This window comes from Agelaius tricolor, unplaced genomic scaffold (assembly GCF_023055355.1).
Source record: "Agelaius tricolor isolate 1412-34295 unplaced genomic scaffold, bAgeTri1.0.p SCAF_15, whole genome shotgun sequence".
Taxonomy (NCBI): Eukaryota; Metazoa; Chordata; class Aves; order Passeriformes; family Icteridae; genus Agelaius; species Agelaius tricolor.
In genome coordinates, this window is record NW_027269275.1 from 4,399,870 (window position 1) to 4,417,922 (window position 18,053).

At 42.3% G+C, this 18,053-nt stretch overlaps 1 protein-coding gene across 1 annotated transcript in view; it reads left to right on the forward strand.

Annotated features, from left to right (window-relative positions):
* The window catches only part of CDH8 (cadherin 8), a 162,926-nt gene that overhangs the window by 63,854 nt on the left and 81,019 nt on the right, over positions 1–18,053 (forward strand). The window contains exon 4 of the mRNA XM_071440258.1: positions 13,155–13,274. Within this exon, the coding sequence (XP_071296359.1) occupies positions 13,155–13,274 (120 nt within the window). The remainder of the gene's footprint in view (positions 1–13,154; positions 13,275–18,053) is intronic.

The window sequence follows — 18,053 nt, forward strand, 5'->3', positions numbered from 1 at the left end:
GTGGCTATTGTCTCCTGACAGCAGAGTTTTGGGAACCCTTTTTTCAGGAGAGGAATGAGGAGTGAAATCTCTTGATTTCGCTCTCGGCGAAGCCGGGAGTGTTTAGACAGAGAGTGTCGTGTTGAAAGACAGGAGACGACTGAAGCAGAGTGACAAACGTGTTAGTGAAATCAAAAAGGACACAGATGGAAAAAGAACAAAAGCCAGAAGGGAAGAGAATTCTCTCATAGTTTGCCTGAATTAAGGTAAACAGGAAAACTTTAATAATTTCCAAATATTAAGGCTTCTCCTGACAGTCATAAAAAAAATAGACACAGTGGCATTCGGTGTGACATTGCTCTAGAAATGCTTTTGCCTTTGCCACTTGAAAATAGTAACAATATGGAAAAGCATAGAATAATAATATTTTTTGTCCTTAAATGCTTCCATGAAAGGTCTTTACTGGAAAGGGCTTAGGCTTTCAGTTGAGTCAGAATATCAATTTTCAGTTTTGGCACAAGCACATCTACTTAGGAATGTTTTCCCTTGAATCAAGGTTTGCCCTTGATTACACCACTGCAGATAAGAAATTCTATCATCTTTTTTTTTTTTTTAAAGCAGAGCAGAGTTCTTTAGTCCAGCCAAGTGTATTAGGACCATTCAACATAGTGCAACTTTGTTTTCCAGTTCTCCCAAAGATATTTATTCTCTTCCACTTACAAATTGTTTGCAGAAGGACAAAATCTGCTCCATATGAAATCAACACAGTCAGCAATGTCTGACATGAATAGTGATAAAATAACTTGACAAATCAGAAAGTTGTGATAAAAAGCTGACCTGAAATGTCATCAAGATCAACCACACTGTCTTGCTGGGGTTTTTATCATTGATTTTTAAGGCACTGAGCATGACTGTTAAATCAATGATAGTTTGTCACAGAATTGTGGAGTAAGGGGTCAAGTACACATTAGCCCAAAGAGTAAATGCAAAGGCAGTGCAAAAGCTAAGAGAAAAAACAGCAGATCTTGTAAAATATGGCAACAGGATAACAGCTGTTAAAAAGAAAGTGTATTTTCATCTTGTCTTGCTCCTCCACTTGTTCCTGTTGTGCATAATCACACACAGGAGCTGTGGCACTAAGGAGTTTTATGTGACATTTCTTTGGTGATTTTGTGTGTGTGTTTAAAATGGTCACACACAACCTTCAGGAAGGGCTCAGGACATTCAGCATCAGGGCTGGCTGGCTGTTCCTTAAGCTGACTGGCTGTTGAGCCTTGAGAAAGCACAGTTCTGAGCACCTGCTGCTATTTCTGTACTTTTATTTCTCATGAGGTCCGATCAAAAATGTCATTATCTTTCTTACTGCTCTTACATGCTCATTATGAGCTCGAGGACCATGATGAAATGAATATTCTTTAGGGGTTTATAGGCTGATCCTTTAGTTATCCCCCTCTATATTGTTCTATTGTACTAAACCAGTTAATTGACAGTACAGAATTACTGAAATCTGTGGGATTGCTCCAAGTAGTTTGTGCCAATGGCAGGAATACTTGAGTGTTGAGGTTCTGAAGGCACTTTTTGGCCCTTAGGAGCAAGGCCTGACTTTCCCCCAGGGTGCAAGGTGAGGAGCTACTGATGTGTGCTGGCTCCTGAGACAAACACTGCTTTTCTTCCTCTCCATTCACTGGCAGTAATTTGTCACAAATTGTCCATTTTTTGCACACGTGCATTCCCTTGGCATGAAGGAAAGTTGTGCAGATGACATATAGTGAACTCTGCAGGAGAGGTCTGCTGGGATCAGAACTGAGGACATAGTTCCTTATGGAGTTCTTCCAAATAGAGAAATTCATCTTTTCATGATGTTCCAGTCTTGGGATGAGGACAGACAGAGCTGTCACATGTTGATCATCTGATGGCAGAGCAGATGAAATTTTGGCAGTCTCAGGTGAATGTCCTGTGTACCTACAAGAATCTGTCCTACTGTGGTTATTCCTCTTGACTTCTAGTCACAAACATCTCGTGCTTGTTGCAGATATTCTGCTTCTGAAATCCTTTGTGGTCGCCTCCATTTGTAGATATCAAATGTGTCACCGTGTTTGTGTTCTGTGACTGTGTGAAAATAAGTCTCTGACTCAGGTTTCTGATGCATTCTCTTCTGGTTAAAAGTTTAAATCTATTCTCAGCATGGATTTTTCATAATTTCCCCAAATGTAAAATTTTGAAGGGGAAAAAAAGTCGTTTCAAAGAGTGGTGTGGTTTGGTTTTGCAGGCTTTGAAGTTGTGTTATCTCATTTTTCTAAGCAGCTTGGCTGGTGACATCAGCCCGTTGCTGCCTGGGAGATGATGCCTAAATGGAAAACAGAGGGATGAGAGGAAGTGGAGTAGCACAGGTTCCTGCCAGACTGATGCTCTGTGAAATGCCACAGAACTGGTCTGGAGCATAACCTCACCTTTCTCAATCACAGAAAATATAGACAAGGTTTCACCACAGAAGGTAGAAAGTTCTAGGTGAGAAAATTAAGTTCAGTGTGGTAATATTTTCACAGAAACTTTGATTACTGTAATTTCTATTCCTCTGCTAGCATGAAGACTTGGCTTTGGAACATCAGGGACCAATACTCCTGAAATTGTTCATTAAGTGACCTGTGTCAGACCTCTCTCTGATGGACACATTTGATATTTGCCAAAATGAGATGCAATTCAGAATCCATTCTTTTTCTCTGGCACTGGTCATTCCCCACCCTGTCCTGAGCTGACACCTCTGTCTTTGGTTAAGTGCTGAATCTGCAGCTCTTGTTTTCCAGTGAGAACAGCTCACAGCTGCCTGTGGAGCTGCTGTCAGCAGGGCTTCCTCTGGAGCCAGCCCTGGAGCTGCTGGGCAGCTGATTCAGCTGTGCCCCTCCCTGGGGCCCAGAAGGGCTCTGCTGCCATTTGCTGGCCCTGCAGTGGCCTGGGGGGGACAATATTTCAGAGGCTGCTTTTGCACCCTGGGTTACAGCTGCTGGCACTCCAGGCTTCACTCTGCCAAACAAAGCCAGCAGAGCATCAAAGCTGAGAGATGATATCAGCCACTTTCTGTTCTCACCACACAAAGTCATAAATGAAAGAATTTCTGCAGTAAACAGCCTAGGCTGGTTTATTATTTATTTCTATTTTTTTTTACAATACACCTGAGCATAACCTGAAACTGCCATTGGAATCAACAAGACTTACAGTACCTTTTTTTTTCTGCTTGGTAATACAGTGTACAGTGATCATCCAATTTTACTGCTTTTGCCTGGGGACCTTGCAGAATGAATGCTGATGAAATAGTCAATTGATTAGAGACAAGCAGTCTTTCAAAAAGTCCTGAACAGAAGAGGAGCTATTTCCCACTTCTCTCACAAATATCAATTAATATTCTATAGCGAGGGTGATATCTAAAGGGAGAATTAAAAAAAGCATGAAAGGAAAAACATAATTCTTTAAGCCAAACATAAAATATGTTTTACCCTTCTGCTGTTGCCTGTGATGTTTCAAACCGTGTACTAATCCTAACAAACAGCCACCCAGGGGAATTTGCAAAGGAATACCTGCAGGGTCTCTAATGGCACCATCTCATAAGTTGTAGCAAGAAAGAACTGCCAGCCTTAAAGCTGAAAAGGAAGAAGAAGGTCCCTTCTTGTTAGATCCACACAGGTAAACCCAGGTAACATCAGCCAGGATAATTGCCAGGGAGGAATCCACATCCCTAAATCCGAATCTGTATTTCCGTTGTAAACTATTTCTGATTCCAAAGTGCTGTGTTAAAGAGGCAGCATCAGAGTTCCAAAACAATTAGTTTATGCAGACAAGAAATGGTAAAATATGCAGTTGATTAGGTTTCCCAGGCACGCTTGCCCCAGCCTCATTATCCAGCTGTGAGGAGCGGGGCTGCCAGCCCGCTCTGCTCCTGCCTGCTCACACAGCCTCTTTCTCCAGGCATTGCCAGCTCCTCTCATACTTCTGCAGCCACACATTTGCATACAATATGTTTTTCCCATTTCCCTCACATGATAAGAAGCCCTTAAAACGGCACATGAGCAATCTGCACAAACACTGTTGTGTTACATGAGGCAGGTAATGCATTTGTGCAGAGGTTTTGACTCAAGCGTGTACTGCATGACATTGATATTCTTTCAAGGTTTCATTAGCCTCCTAAAGGATCTACTCCAGCATTGAGAAATGGGTAACATTTGGGAGAAGCAGCCTGGATACCTCTTCTGCTTATGGAGATAAACATCATTTAGTGTTTCAAAGGTATGAAAGGATTATTTTTCTGTCGGAACCAAGAAACAGCTTCTTGCATTTTCCTGCATGGTCCTACATAATTTACTATAGACCAAGCTGTTAGATTCTTCCAGATTCTTTCATTGAGCCAGATTTTTGGGTGCTAAAACCTTTGGTTTAGATTACCAATTCTTTAGGGCAGCATCTGCCATTTCCTATTGGTCTGTAAGGTACAGAAAATCTCTCATTCTGTGCATTTCAGTGAGATTGCAGTCAACTACTTATATAAAACAAAGTGGCAAAACTAGCAAGTGATGTTTTGTCACTCAAGTTTAATATTAAAAACAAAATATGCACTGTATGAGTAGCAGTTTATTTCAGAAAGTGTTGGCAGGTGTCTGTATGAGAATATAAGTGCACACAGGTGTTTAGACAGAGATGTATACAGGAGGAAATGGCCTTAAAGTGTTCCAGGGCAGGCTCAGGCTGGGCACCAGCAGGAATTTCCCCATGGAAAGGCTGCTCAGGCCTTGGCAGGGGCTGCCCAGGGAGCTTGGCAGTGCCCATCCCTGCAGGTGTCCCAGGAAGGGCTGGAGGTGGCACTCAGGGCTCTGGGCTGGGGACAAGGTGGGCATCAGGCACAGCTGGGGCTCCATGGGCTGGGAGGGATTTTCCAACATTAATAGTTCTATCATTCTGGGGTTCTATGATGGAATTTAATGTAAACAAACCAGAAATTCCTGCAGGGTTCTCCTTGTCCTGTTTGGTGGAGTGTCAGCTTCACATGCCTGCCATTCCTGGAGGGCTGGAATTAGGGACTGAGACTTTTGCTGGGTACAGCCACAAAAGAGAGGAGGGCTGCAGTTTAGTCATTCTCATTAGCTGGCCAATTTCATTTCTGTTCCTCTCTGGTCAGCCAAAAAAGTGGGATTCCAGGAGAAGATGATTCTGTCTTCCTCCCTGAGGTAGAGCAGGCAGCTGGTGCTGCAAGGTATCTAATTTAGCCAGTCAAGCCTAAAACTGAGTTGTGTGAATAACCCTCTTTTCCTTCTTCCTTACCTTAATCATCATAAACAAGATCATGACAGCATCACACTATTTCACTACTTAGAGTCAAATAAATTACAGCTGGGAAAGACAAATTACCCTATTAGTTAATCTTCCTGTCTTTCTTGGGTTTTCCCTTGGAATATGTTATTCCAGCATCCTGTGCAAGAGAGTGAACTCTTCACTGAGGAGGATTCTGTTATTTCCCTTGGGAAGTTATTCCTCCTTGTGCAATTTCTCATTGCAAGGCAGCTTTTGTTGTTGTTTTTCTCTTTGCAGAAGATCAAGAAAAGTCTTGTATCTGTGTATTTATGTGGTTCTCATCACCAACATACCAGTATTACACCTGTACCATACACAAATTTTCTTTCTCATTTCTGCCTCTAGAAAGGATTGCATATTGGATTCTGCTATGGAAACAGCAGAATGCATGCTGGCCTTCCTGTTTCTCCAGCATGGCAAGCACAAGTTGCCCATTTTTCCCTCAGTGTGGAGTGTTCTGACCTGTATCTCTATGCTTTACCTCTGCTTAGGGTGTCATCTATTGCCTCATTCATTAAGGGTCCACTGGACACTTAAAAAGCAGAATTTTTTATTTTTTCATGCTTTCCTCCAAGTGTGGGAAGATGTGAAACACTTCCCCAAGCCTCTGTCATCTGTTCCCAAAGCAGTCCTTGACATTTTTGTGGTTCTGAGGCTCTGTAGGTCAGGCAACAGCAGCGCCATGTGCTGGCAGCATTGCTTCCAGGGGGATTTACATCCTCTCCTCACAGAATCATGAAATCATGGAATTCCTGGGTTGGGAAGGAGCCTCAAGGATCGTTGAGTCCTATAAGCTCCTTGTCTCTCTTCTGTTTGTGTTTGTGTTTCCTGGCTCTTGGGGTCTTTGGGAGAGAGCTTTCCTGCCCTGTGGGATCTGATCCACACATTATACTCGTGGAGCTTTGGCAATGAAGTAGCTAATAATAATAATAATAATAATAATACATTCAAATATGGGTGCAGAAGGTAGGGCTGAAATAATAACATATGATCTGCACAAGAACCCTTAAACACTTGTGCAACATTCCCACAATTTGTGTGTGTATGTATTTATGTATCTGCATGAACACCAAGATATGCAATGATATTTTATGTGGGTAATTTGCATATGTTAACAAGTTCTGTAGAGCTTTAAGCAGATTCCTATTTCATATACATTTTCTTTATTTGGTTAGTGAAACCTCTAATTCATAGGTTTTGTGCTTAGAAATGGTCTCATGCAATAAAGCAGGATGATAAGGCTTAAAACAATGTTTTTGCATTTAAAAAAATGAGCAACAATGGAAAACAAATAAGAATAAGTTCCTTCAGCTTCGAGGCAGTCATAATTTACATGTCAAGAAGTTATGCAGGTTTTTATGAGATTATTGCAGTTTTATTCAATAAAAAATTGTTACCATGACAACAACTGTCATGCTACCTGTGAGATTATAGCAAAGAAGGACAGTGAAGAAAAGGCTTCATTTTGGAAAGAATGCTTATCTGACCTGCTGGCTACAAACAATGCTTTGTGTGACCACCCCTGGCTGCGGGGCTTCCATCAGCCCAACTCCAAAGCCAGCTGAAGGATTCAGCAGAGGATGTTCTTAGGGAAACAAAAGAGTTGGCAAATAATGGTGAGGCTCTGTCATGCAAATCCCCTCCTAATACCCATCAGATCTTCAGAAAGAAATGGAGAATTCACCCTGTCAAGATCTGGGAAGATTAGGAGAGAAATGGGATGAAGTTCACTAAGTCCAAGTGCTGAGTCCTGCACTTTGGCCACAATAACCCCTGCAATGTTATAGGCTGGGGACGGTGTGGCTGGACAGTGCTCAGGAGGAAAGGGACCTGGGTGTGCTGGTTGACAGTCGGCTGAACATGAGCCAGCAGTGTGTCCAGGTGGCCAAGAAGGCCAATGGCATCCTGGCTAGTATCAGGAATAGTGTGGCCAGCAGGAGCAGGGAGGTCATTCTTCCCCTGTACTCGGCACTGGTGAGGCCACACCTTGAGTATTGCATTCAGTTCTGGGCCCCTCAGTTTAGGAGGGACATTGAGATGCTTGAGCGTGTCCAAAGGAGAGCAACGAGGCTGGGGAGGGGCTTGGAACACAAGCCGTGTGAAGAACGACTGAGGGAGCTGGGGCTGTTCAGCCTGGAGAAAAGGAGACTCAGAGGTGACCTTATCACTCTCTTCAGCTTCCTGAAGGGTGACTGTGGTGAGCTGGGGGTCGGTCTCTTTCTCCAGGCAGCAACAGACAGAACAAGAGGACACAGTCTCAAGCTGCGCCAAGGGAGATACAGGCTAGAATGAAGGAGGAAGTTTTTCACAGAAAGAGTGGTCAAATACTGGAATCATCTACCCAGGGAGGTGGTGGAGTCACCATCCCTCGATGTGTTTAAAAAAAGACTGGATGTGGCACTTTCTGCCATGATCTAGTTGAGGTGTTAGAACATGGGTTGGACTCGATCTTAAAGGTCTCTTCCAACCTAGAAATTCTGTGATTCTGTGAAACAGTGAGTGAGACCAAAAAGGGCATCAGGAAAGCAAAAAAAACCCAATCCCCAGAAGTCCCTGGGAAGGTGAGACAACATGGTCCCACCAGGTTTCATTATGGTCACGTTATTTATTTTTACCAGCCATTACAATCTTTCAACAAAATGGTTGTTCACTGAATATGGATTCATGTAAATTCTTGGCACCAACTATGCATTACCTCCTCTAGAACATTCAAATTTGATTTTTTGGAATTTTTTTTTCTCCCAGTAGGCACATTTCACTGCCACACCAAAAGAATTTCCTTTCCTACTCCCTGTGGCAGCATATGCATTTTTCTTTCTGACTAATGTGCAGAATCTGTACCCTGACTTGCACATAAAACCACAGCCAAAACAACAGAAAAGCACAAGCTGAGCACACACATCTTATTTTTTATGATGGTTTTTAATCTTAGTTTGCCAGCAAACACAGGCTTTCTCACCTGGCCATATAAAAATATTCCTGTTGTTAATTGTGTCTCTGATTGCTGGCCTGTTGTAAAGACAGAGTAAAACAATCTGACACTGACAGAGTAAAACAATCAGCAATGGCTAATGGTTAAAGCACATGAGAAGTGTTCATTAATTAACATCTGTTGAATCTCTGTGCAGTCTATATTTATGGTGGGTAAATCCATATTTAAGAGTCATTAGCATTGCAAAAGTGTACCTGAGGAAAAAAAACACAAAGCTTTTTAACAGAACATCTGAAAATTTGCCTCATCTCTCAAGAAAAAAAGAGTTTGGTTTACACACGGCAACATTAGGTACATAAAGCAAAAAGAAACAGTGATTATGTTGTTGGGCCAGATTATATAAAACTGCAATATTATTGTAATTAGGACAACAGTGACTTGGACTACAATAGTGACTTTCTTATAAAAATGGCACCGTTTCAAAATTATAGTCTCTGGCTAAATGAGTTTGTTGTAGCATTGACAAAGCAACAAACACAAGCCAAATGCAGTGAAAATTAAACACAAACAGAAACCTTAGCAGTTTATTTGCTGAGCAGAACCCAGAAGGTTGTTTTTCCAAGAGCATTTACTTAATAAATGCCCTTCCCTGCATTCTTACAGCTTTTTCAATGTGAAATTTTTATCTTTAAAACTTTAAGTGCATTATTCTTGTAAAAAGTATTTATGTACATATAGTTTATAACTGCAGTGTCAGTAATGGACTAAAATCCTGCTTAAATATTGGTAATCCAAAGCTTGGAGAGTTCTGGTGTGGAGGTTGGCTAAGGAACAGCCACGGTGACTGTGAGTTCCTTTTTTTCTGCATTGCTTTTCACCATCAGGAACCTCTCAGCTCTCCAAACGTTATTTTTGCCCAAGTTCTGTCACCTGTGGGAGTGGAATTGGTGAACTCTGAGCACATTGCAGGGGAGCCAGGGCAGCACTGACTTAGCAACATCACCTGCAGCTGCAGAGGGGACAGGGTTTGCTCCTAAATATACTGATTATTGCCAGTGTGAACAACATAATGTGGCGTGTTTCACACCTGCAGAAAATTTGATTCAAGGCATAAAGAAAAAAAAATCAAATTAAAGGTGATAAAATTTAAACTATGCCAAAGCTTAGGTAATTTCAGTAGTGGAAGCAATTTCTTTAATTTCTGTTTCATGATCGCTCACATCTTCCCTAAACAATTTTCATCAGTAAGATGGTTGGGAGCAAATGACTGGATTTGACAGGCCTCAGAAGTGTGTGAGGGTCTGAAATGAAGTGCTGAGTGGCACAAACTGGCTGGGGAAGAAATGGGTTTCTAGGAGGCAGGAGAATATTTCAGTTGTCCATTCCCTTCATTAATTTTATTAGGTGAGATTATAGTCACACTTCACTTTCCTGTAAGGGAAAGAAAAAGAAGATTATGCCTTTCCCCCTGCCTCATGTGTACTGTGACTGGAAATACTGACACACATATTGCCTATGTATTTTTAATACATTTATAAACTTCAGTTGAACTTGGGAGCTCAATAAGTGAATGAATTATTTTATATCACAAGAAGAAAACCTTGGCAGCTTAGCATCAGGATTTGAAGCACTGTTAGACACTGATTAACTCTTTATTAGGGTGTATTCAACTTTAGTATCTAATGAGCTCTTAGTGCTTATCAAAGAATCAGCACATCCATTCAAGTCTGGGAATCTTGAAATAAATATCTATAGAAAGTCTTCAGGAATTCTCAAGTGAAGTAAGATAAGAATAGAAATTATATATTGAATCTTTCTAAACAAGCAATGTAATTATTTCTGAAGGCCTTTGAAATGAGAGCCAGCTAGGAAAATCAAACACAATCTCCAAGAAGTCAACAGTTTTATTTCTTTATTTTCCTTTGTATATAAAATATATAATGGAAACAAAATGAAACAGTCTTGATAAAATACTCCAACTAAAATTTTCACTTTGCGATGAGCCTTATCTTTTCCCAGCCCTGTCCCATTGTATGATGTTCTGCACAAACCTCTTCTGTCTTAGGAGATTACAAACCACCAGTTCTATGATAGCAGCCACAGAAATGAGCCCACCACTTGCTACATCAGCCTGAATCCAGCTGGAGGAAGCTCTGAGCCTGCATTCATGGCTGGTGTCACCCTGGGACAGCAGCCCTGGGCTGCAGGGAGCCTGGGATGTGCTGGGATGTGCTGGGATGGTGGGGCTCAGCTCCAGAGAGCCCAGGGAGATCAGCTGGGCTGAGGGATGGCTGTGTGGGAGCAGCAGAGAGAGCCCTGCTAATGGGTGTGGGTACAAAAGGTGAACCAACAGAACTTCAGGGGGGAAATGATGCCTCAGGTTTGAGCTTTTCTATTTTTCAGGTTCTGTGCTGCTTTAGTGTGTGGGTCTGGGTTCACATCAGGGGATGGTGAGCTCTGTGCACAGAGCAGGGAGACAAAACAATTCCTGCTCCAGCTGGGCACCAAGGACAAATGATCCAAATCTCAGCCCCAAGAGCACAAACCCCGTGGGCTGGAGAGAGAAAAACAAGGATGGGACTGCAGGGGCTAAAGCTGGAATGGGACAATGAACTGCAAGGTGCAAATGGAGCAGAACTGATCCAAGGGAGAGACCCCGTGCCCGGCCGTGCATTTTGGGACCATTTTGGTTCATCTTGGGTGCAGGCCTGGCTGGGCTCTGGTGCTGCCCAAGGTGGATCCATTGAGGAGATCCTGTTAATAAATCCCTGCTTTATTCTGTAACTCTGTCCAGCCTCTGTTCTAGGGCAGCCTTCCCAAGGCATCAAACATGTGAGCCAACCCCATCAGCCACAGCTCCTCAGGCCTTGTCACTCCTTGGCCAAGCCACCACGGGGCCTTTTGTCCCTCTCTTCCTGCAAACTCCCTCACTGTTGTTCCCTGTTTCCTGCAGCCTATGCCATGGCCTCTGAGTGCCCAGGGCTGCTTCCCCCTTCCTCTCTCCATTGAAGGAGAACATTGGGGGGATCTCCTGTAGGCTGAGGCTGCTGGACTTGCCACAGGGGTGGGCACCACAAGTGTCACCTGTCCCCTTTATCATTTCCACTCTCAGCTGTCAGGAGTTGTCTGTTGCTGTCTGGTTGCTGTCACTGGGCAGACAATACATTTCTGATGTGAATTCCTCACAAACTAACCACCAAGCTGAGGATAAACTCCATTTCTCAGGCCCCATGACAGGTTAAAAACTATTCTGTTAAAGGTTAGGTGTAAGATCACCTTTCAGCATCAAATCAAGTTAAGCTTCAAACATGAACAGTTTGCATATGTATAAAACAGGTTCAGCAAGCATCTGTCCAAGAGAGATGTGACATAATGTTCCTTTTCCATGGGATGTGCACAGCTGCAGGACTCCTCTGGCCCCTGCTGAGCCCAGGAGAGATGCTGGGGGAACACATCCTCTGCACCCCTTTGCTGATGTTCTCCCCTGTAAGAATGGGTAAATTTGCACAAAAAATAAATGACCAATACTGGCCAAAAGCCATTTTTTCTCTAGTGAGATGTATTTCTGCCACCCACATTCCCTTCACTGAGAATTATCTCGTTAGTTCCACATGGCAAACCTGCCACAGCTTCAGTCCCTGCAGAAGCTGAGCTCCTGGGAGAGCTGCTCTCCATCCTCCCAAATCCTGCCCTCCCAAAGCAGCCCCACAGCTTGCCCTGGTGCTTGAGGTGCCCAGAAAGAGTGGAATGGCAGCTCTTGGGTCATATGCAAATTGTATCTGGATATGCAAACATTTCTCCAAATAATTTGCATGTGCTGTAAGCCACAGAACTGCCAGGCAGGGGAAGGAAAAGGGAGCACAGGGCAAGGACCAAGGCTGTGCCAAAGGGATCCCTTCCCTCTGCTCTGCTGTCCTGAAGGGCCATGGGATCAGGATTCACAGCACACACAGAGAAGCAACAGGAGGCAATTTTTATTAGCATATCCAGAAAGGGTGATTTTTTTGGTGGATGCTGTAATTATTCTCCTTTCTGAACATAATTCAGCCCTTAACCTTTCTCCTTCTCTTGCTTTCTCTCCCTCTGTAGATATTGTCTTTATTGTCAGCCTAATTAACGCCATCATACTTTAATGTCAGCCAAAAAAAACCCTCTCTGCAGCAACCTTAATGCAACCAACCAAATTTCATTCTATTTTGCTTCTTACAGAAATGGCAAGTGCTATGTTGTCTAAGAAATAAAAAGGGTAATTTCTTTTTTTGTTTTTTTTTTCTCTATTTATTTTTGTCAGAGTATGGAATTTATAACTCTGGCTGAACAATGGCCCCCTGAGTGGCAGAGACTCATTTCAGAGACAATTATTGTTGTCCCAACTCTGTCACTGTGGCCACATCAAATCATTATCATGGCTGCAAGCCAAGGGAAGAAAAAAGAACCCTTTTTATTATTGTTTTTCTATCTGGTCTCTGTAACTTGGCAAAGTTCTTTCCAGTGTGAATTTGCAAGTCTTAAATGCAACATATTATACTGTATTATATTATACTGTATTATTAACCTTGTGTTTTGTTTCCCTTTGATATGATTCCTTTGCAAATGCTTGAAGTCTACACAGATCTATTGGGTAGCTTTAAATGCATTCTATGAAGAAACTTTAAATAATACAGATACTAACAGGGCTTTTATTTTACCCAGAAATTCAGGCTGCTGGCAAACATCAGCTTGAAGGAAAATGTTTTGTTTCTGTTCCACAAGTAATATTTTAACTTGTTACTGATATTTTTTCCTTCTTTTATTATTGTTACACAGCTCCCAAGGAAATGAATTTTTGTTTCAAATTAGTATTTGGATAAGATATGCAAATTTCTAGTGAGTGTAAACATTAATTGTGTGTATTCTTTCTATTTAGGCACCTTTGTTACTAAAGTAACAGCTACAGATGCAGATGATCCAGTGTATGGAAATAGTGCCAAGCTGGTTTATAGCATTCTGGAAGGACAGCCTTACTTTTCTATTGAGCCCCATACAGGTAGGTGACTGCACAGCAACCCCTGGCTTAGCAAACCACCTCAGCTTGCTCCAGGGGAGGCTTAGATTGGGAATTGGGGAGCATTTCTTCATGGGAAGGGTTCTGCAGCACTGGCACAGCTGCCCAGGCAGGGTGGGGAGTGCCCATCCTGGAGGGATTTAGAGCTGTGTGGATGTGACACCTGGGGACATGGACAGGGTGGGCTTGGCACTGCTGGGGAGTGCTTGGGATTGATGCTGCAGAGGCTTTATCCAAGCTGGAGTAATTCTCTGGTTGTAATTGCAGAGGGGACCGTCCCTGCCTCCTGGCTCAGGAATGGTGAGGCCAGCAGGGGCAGGGAGATCACTGTGCCCCTGTACTGGCACTGCTGAGGCCTCACCTGGGGTGCTGTGTCCAGTCTGGCCCCAGTTTGGGAAGGATGTTGGGATGTTTGAGTGCCTCCAGAGGAGGGAACAGGGCTGGAGAGGGGCTGGGAACACAAACCCTGTGAGGAAGCCCTGAGGGAGCTGGGGGTGCTCAGCCTGGAGAAAAGGAGGCTCAGGGGTGACACTGTCACTCTGCCCAGCTCCTGAAAGGGGCCTGTGCTCAGCTGGGGCTGGGCTCTGTCTCCAGCAGCACTGACACAACCAGAGCACACAGCCTCCAGCTGCACCAAGGGAAACACAGGTTGGATATTAAGAAAAAGTTTTTTACAGAAAGGGTGATAAAGCTCTGGAATGGCTTCCCAGGGAGGTGGTGGAGTCCCCATGCCTGGGTGTGTTTAACAAAGCCTGGATGTGGCACTGGGTGCCAGGGTTTATTGAGGTGTTGGGGCTGAGCTGGACTCCATGGTCTTTAAGGTCTCTCCCAACCCAGTGATTCTGTGAATTCTGTGAATCTCCTCACCCAGGTGTAACTCAGGTCTCACTTGGGTTCCTCAGATCTGATCTCAGGGAGAAGCACAGGGACACCTGGGATTAATGGTGGTGGGGTGATGGTGGTGGCAATGTCACAGAGGTCACAGGAGCACTGAAGGCAGAGGAGGAGCTGTGTGACAAAACTGCTCAGGGAATGCAGGGCTTGGCCTGGGGGGATTGAGGAGCATAATGCAATGTTCAACATGAGTCTACAGCATACAGTTTAGCTTGGGAATTTCAGTGAATATATTTTATGTTTTCATTGAAAATTCTTTTTCTTTCTTGATTTGTTGGATCAATTTGGGGAGAGAAAGAGCATCAATCATGAGTGTTGGTGTGAAGTTTTATTAGCATGCATTTAGACTGACTTTATTTCTCTGTGGTTTTGTAGTCTTGAAAGTCATCTGAAAGAAGTGCCAATAAATCCATTCCCTCTTGTTTTCTGTGCATAGGTTGTCCAAACAGCAGATTAATTTAGTTATGTCTAAAAAGCAAGTTTTAAGGTAATTTGATCATATTTCTAATATTCTGTCATCTGTTACTAGAAGTCCTTTTTAATCATAGTGAGTGAAGCAGCTGTGATCTCCTAAGGAGAAGAAAAATAGAACTCTTTTTAAAACATATCCACCTGAATTTATACAGCTGTAAAGCAGTAAAACAGGAGTACAAATTCTTGTCCTTGTGCAGAGTAACAAAACTATAAAATTAATACTCAGAGGAATTATGAAAGGATGGTTTTGATAGATTAAGTGAACTAAGTTTTCTCATCAACATTAAACACAGTGCTCCTGTAATCTTTAAAAGCTGGAATTTCTTAAAATATTTCTGATTATATTGTATGGAAAAAATTATTTCTCATTCCTAGAAATGCCCTAACTTTATGGGACTTTATGCAAATACTGTGCATCAATAAATATTAATGGATTAGTCCAAAGCAGGTTTTTCTGGTTGAAGGACAGCTATCCTAAATGGGAAAGGGATCTATGGAATGTGATTCAGCCTTTTATTTTTACACTGCATGTAAAATAGAGTTTTACAGAGAAAAATTCTAGCAGAGTACAATGGAAAAAGAGCAGCTTGTTCCAAAAATAAGTGTGTTAAGAGAGTGTTTATTAGTGAAGGCCCCCAGGTCCTGTGGCTCATTTATCACAATCAAATGGAAATATACCTCTGAAAAGACCTCTGACTCTCAAATATCTAAATATACTGTTTGGTTTCTTAAATATTACAAATTATTGCATGCAGTAATGACTTGTGTGAGATGTCTTAATTAGAGGGGAATTGACTGTAAGGTTTTTCTCAGTTTCATCTTGGGAAAGTTAGTGCCTTAGCATGGGAACATGTCAGCTTTCCTAAAGGAGCTGAAAAGTGCATTCTCCACCTACACAGAAGATTTTATTTCACAGAAAAATTGCTTGAAAGAAATACTCTAAATGTTAAAAAAACTTCATTTTCCTTAGTTTTCTTATTTGTATTGTATTAATCCCTAATGCTCGATCCAAAGAAGTAATTATTCCTCACCTAGGAAAGTAATTCCTGTTACCATGAAAGCCAGAGAGAGCTCCAAAGGTTTTGTGAACCTGAAAATCAGGGTTTTCCTCCTGTTTCACTGGCATTAATTCCCCCCTCCTCCCTTCATTTCCAGCTACAAATATTCCTTTGCAGAGCAGCTCAGTTACCATGAAAATGACATGTTGGTGTCTAAGGGGAGCTCATTGACAAAGAATTCAACTGTGGCCACAGCCCCTAAGTGGCTCCATCTCATGGAGCTGCTTCTGAGTTAATAAATGGTTTCAGATCCCTCATTTTTCTAAATCTGTGGAGGACCTTAATTATGTTCTTTAATTCACTGCTGCTGCCCGAGTTCCTGTGCTGAGGCTGTTCCCTGTTCCTCTGCCCTTCATCTGCAGTGGAATCACCATCCTGCTCTCACCAAACAGCACACTTTGCTTTGTTTAGGGTATATAAAATATAAATCTGCATGAAAGTTTAATCATTAATCCAACCAGATGCAGGTAGTTATGTAGACACTGCAGCCACATATACAGGCTGAAAAAGATTGTTCTAAACCAAAATGTCCAAAGCAAAGTGTGCAGATGTTTGTTTCTTTCTATTTGTCCAATGTTTGCACTGTGAACCATCACAAGTCTCAGTAGCTAAACCAAGAAAACATCTTATCTTGAGGAAAAGCCATTGTCTTGAGGAAAACACATTATCTTGTAGTCCTCAGGAGCCTCAGGGCAGGTTTTGGAGTGGGAAGTGTTTGGATACTCTTGTGACAGTGTACAAATTACAGCAGAGCAGGTATGGTAGTGTATCACCCCAAACAAATCAAACCTGAGCATGATCCTCCAAGGGTGGTGCACATTTTAGGGTCTGAGCATTGTTTGGGATTTTTTGGGAGTGTGAGAGGGAATGTGGATGTGTGTACAGCTGCATTTTCTCTGTGGTTGCACTTCATTAGTGCCCTGATAAGTTGAAAGCCTTTTCAGTTAATTCGAAACAGAATTGTTTCTGCACACAGATATTGTATCTTCCCCGAAATGGAATCAGCATTTCAAGAAATGGGCTGTGTGAGAGCAATCCACTTGAGAATGTAAATATTTTCTGTCATTCATAGGAATGTATCAAGTGTTATCAAAAGAACAGCTAGTGAGAGCTGATCTGTTTACAGTTATTCCAGATTACTGGCCTTTTATCATGTTTCTTAGAAACCAAGATTAAATGCAGATCTGTGCAGCTACCAACACCAGGGCAGGACTCTCTGTAATTTCTGATTTTCCTGGCTCACAGTAAGGATTGTCTGACCTTCCTGCTTGGTTTTAATGGCACATGGAGAGTGAACCATGGGAATTATCCCAACCGTGCCCCCTGATTCCAGGGTGTGGCCGTGTGCCTATGCTAGGCAGGGGCTGCCACACCTGAGGGTACATGGGAGGGAAGCAGGTGTTTACCCTCCTGCATTTTGGCTCCTCCTGCCTTGCCAGGGGCTGGATGTGCCCATATCTGAATCGCTCTCAGCTGGAACTCACATTACTCAACCTCCTCCTCACTGAAACAATTCTATAATGCTGGCCACAAAGAAACAAGTGCTGGTGAGTGACCCATAAAACAATAATTTTCCATTACCTGAGATGAAAAATGCATATATTGCTGTGGTTCTAGTTTACAAGCTCTTCTGTAAGAGTTATAGACACATGAAAGGAGGTAATTTGGAAGTTATTTTACACTGAGTGCTCTGAATGTGGCTTAGGGTAAATGCTGTTTTGATGGCTTCTTCTGAATATTTTTCACTTTTTGTAGGTGAATTTTATTATGACCACTGGTTTGTTGGATACAGGGTGGATATAATTAATACATGACAAAGATACAGGTTTAGATTTTTTTCTGTGAGCACCAAAACTTGCAAAGTGATGGCATCAGATTAGTAACAAAACTCATGGTGGGCTGAAATATATTCCTTATATCATTATGGTTCCATCTCAGTAAGTGATGCCAGGCTCCCTGCCTAGTGTGTTTTATTTATAAAGGCACAGGAGCTGTATGGATTCTCTCATAATCTGAATTATGACAATACAAATGCTTGGAAAGGGGGTTCCTTAAGACTGCTAAAAGTAGCTGGAGTACACTTCTCACTTTTAAGCTTTTTCAAGGATATTAAATCATGACTGTCAGCTTTAAAATAAGATTATCATAATGAAAAGTAATATGAAGTGACACTGTGTTCTACAATATAGGGATGGCAGAGGAAATACATTTTCAGCTGTGTCTGACTTATTTACATTTCACATGAACTTAAATAATGTCACTCCTACACATACCTGAAATATAGTTACTCAAAGAAGGCAAAGTACAGCAAAGCCCTACTGCACTGGAAAGCACG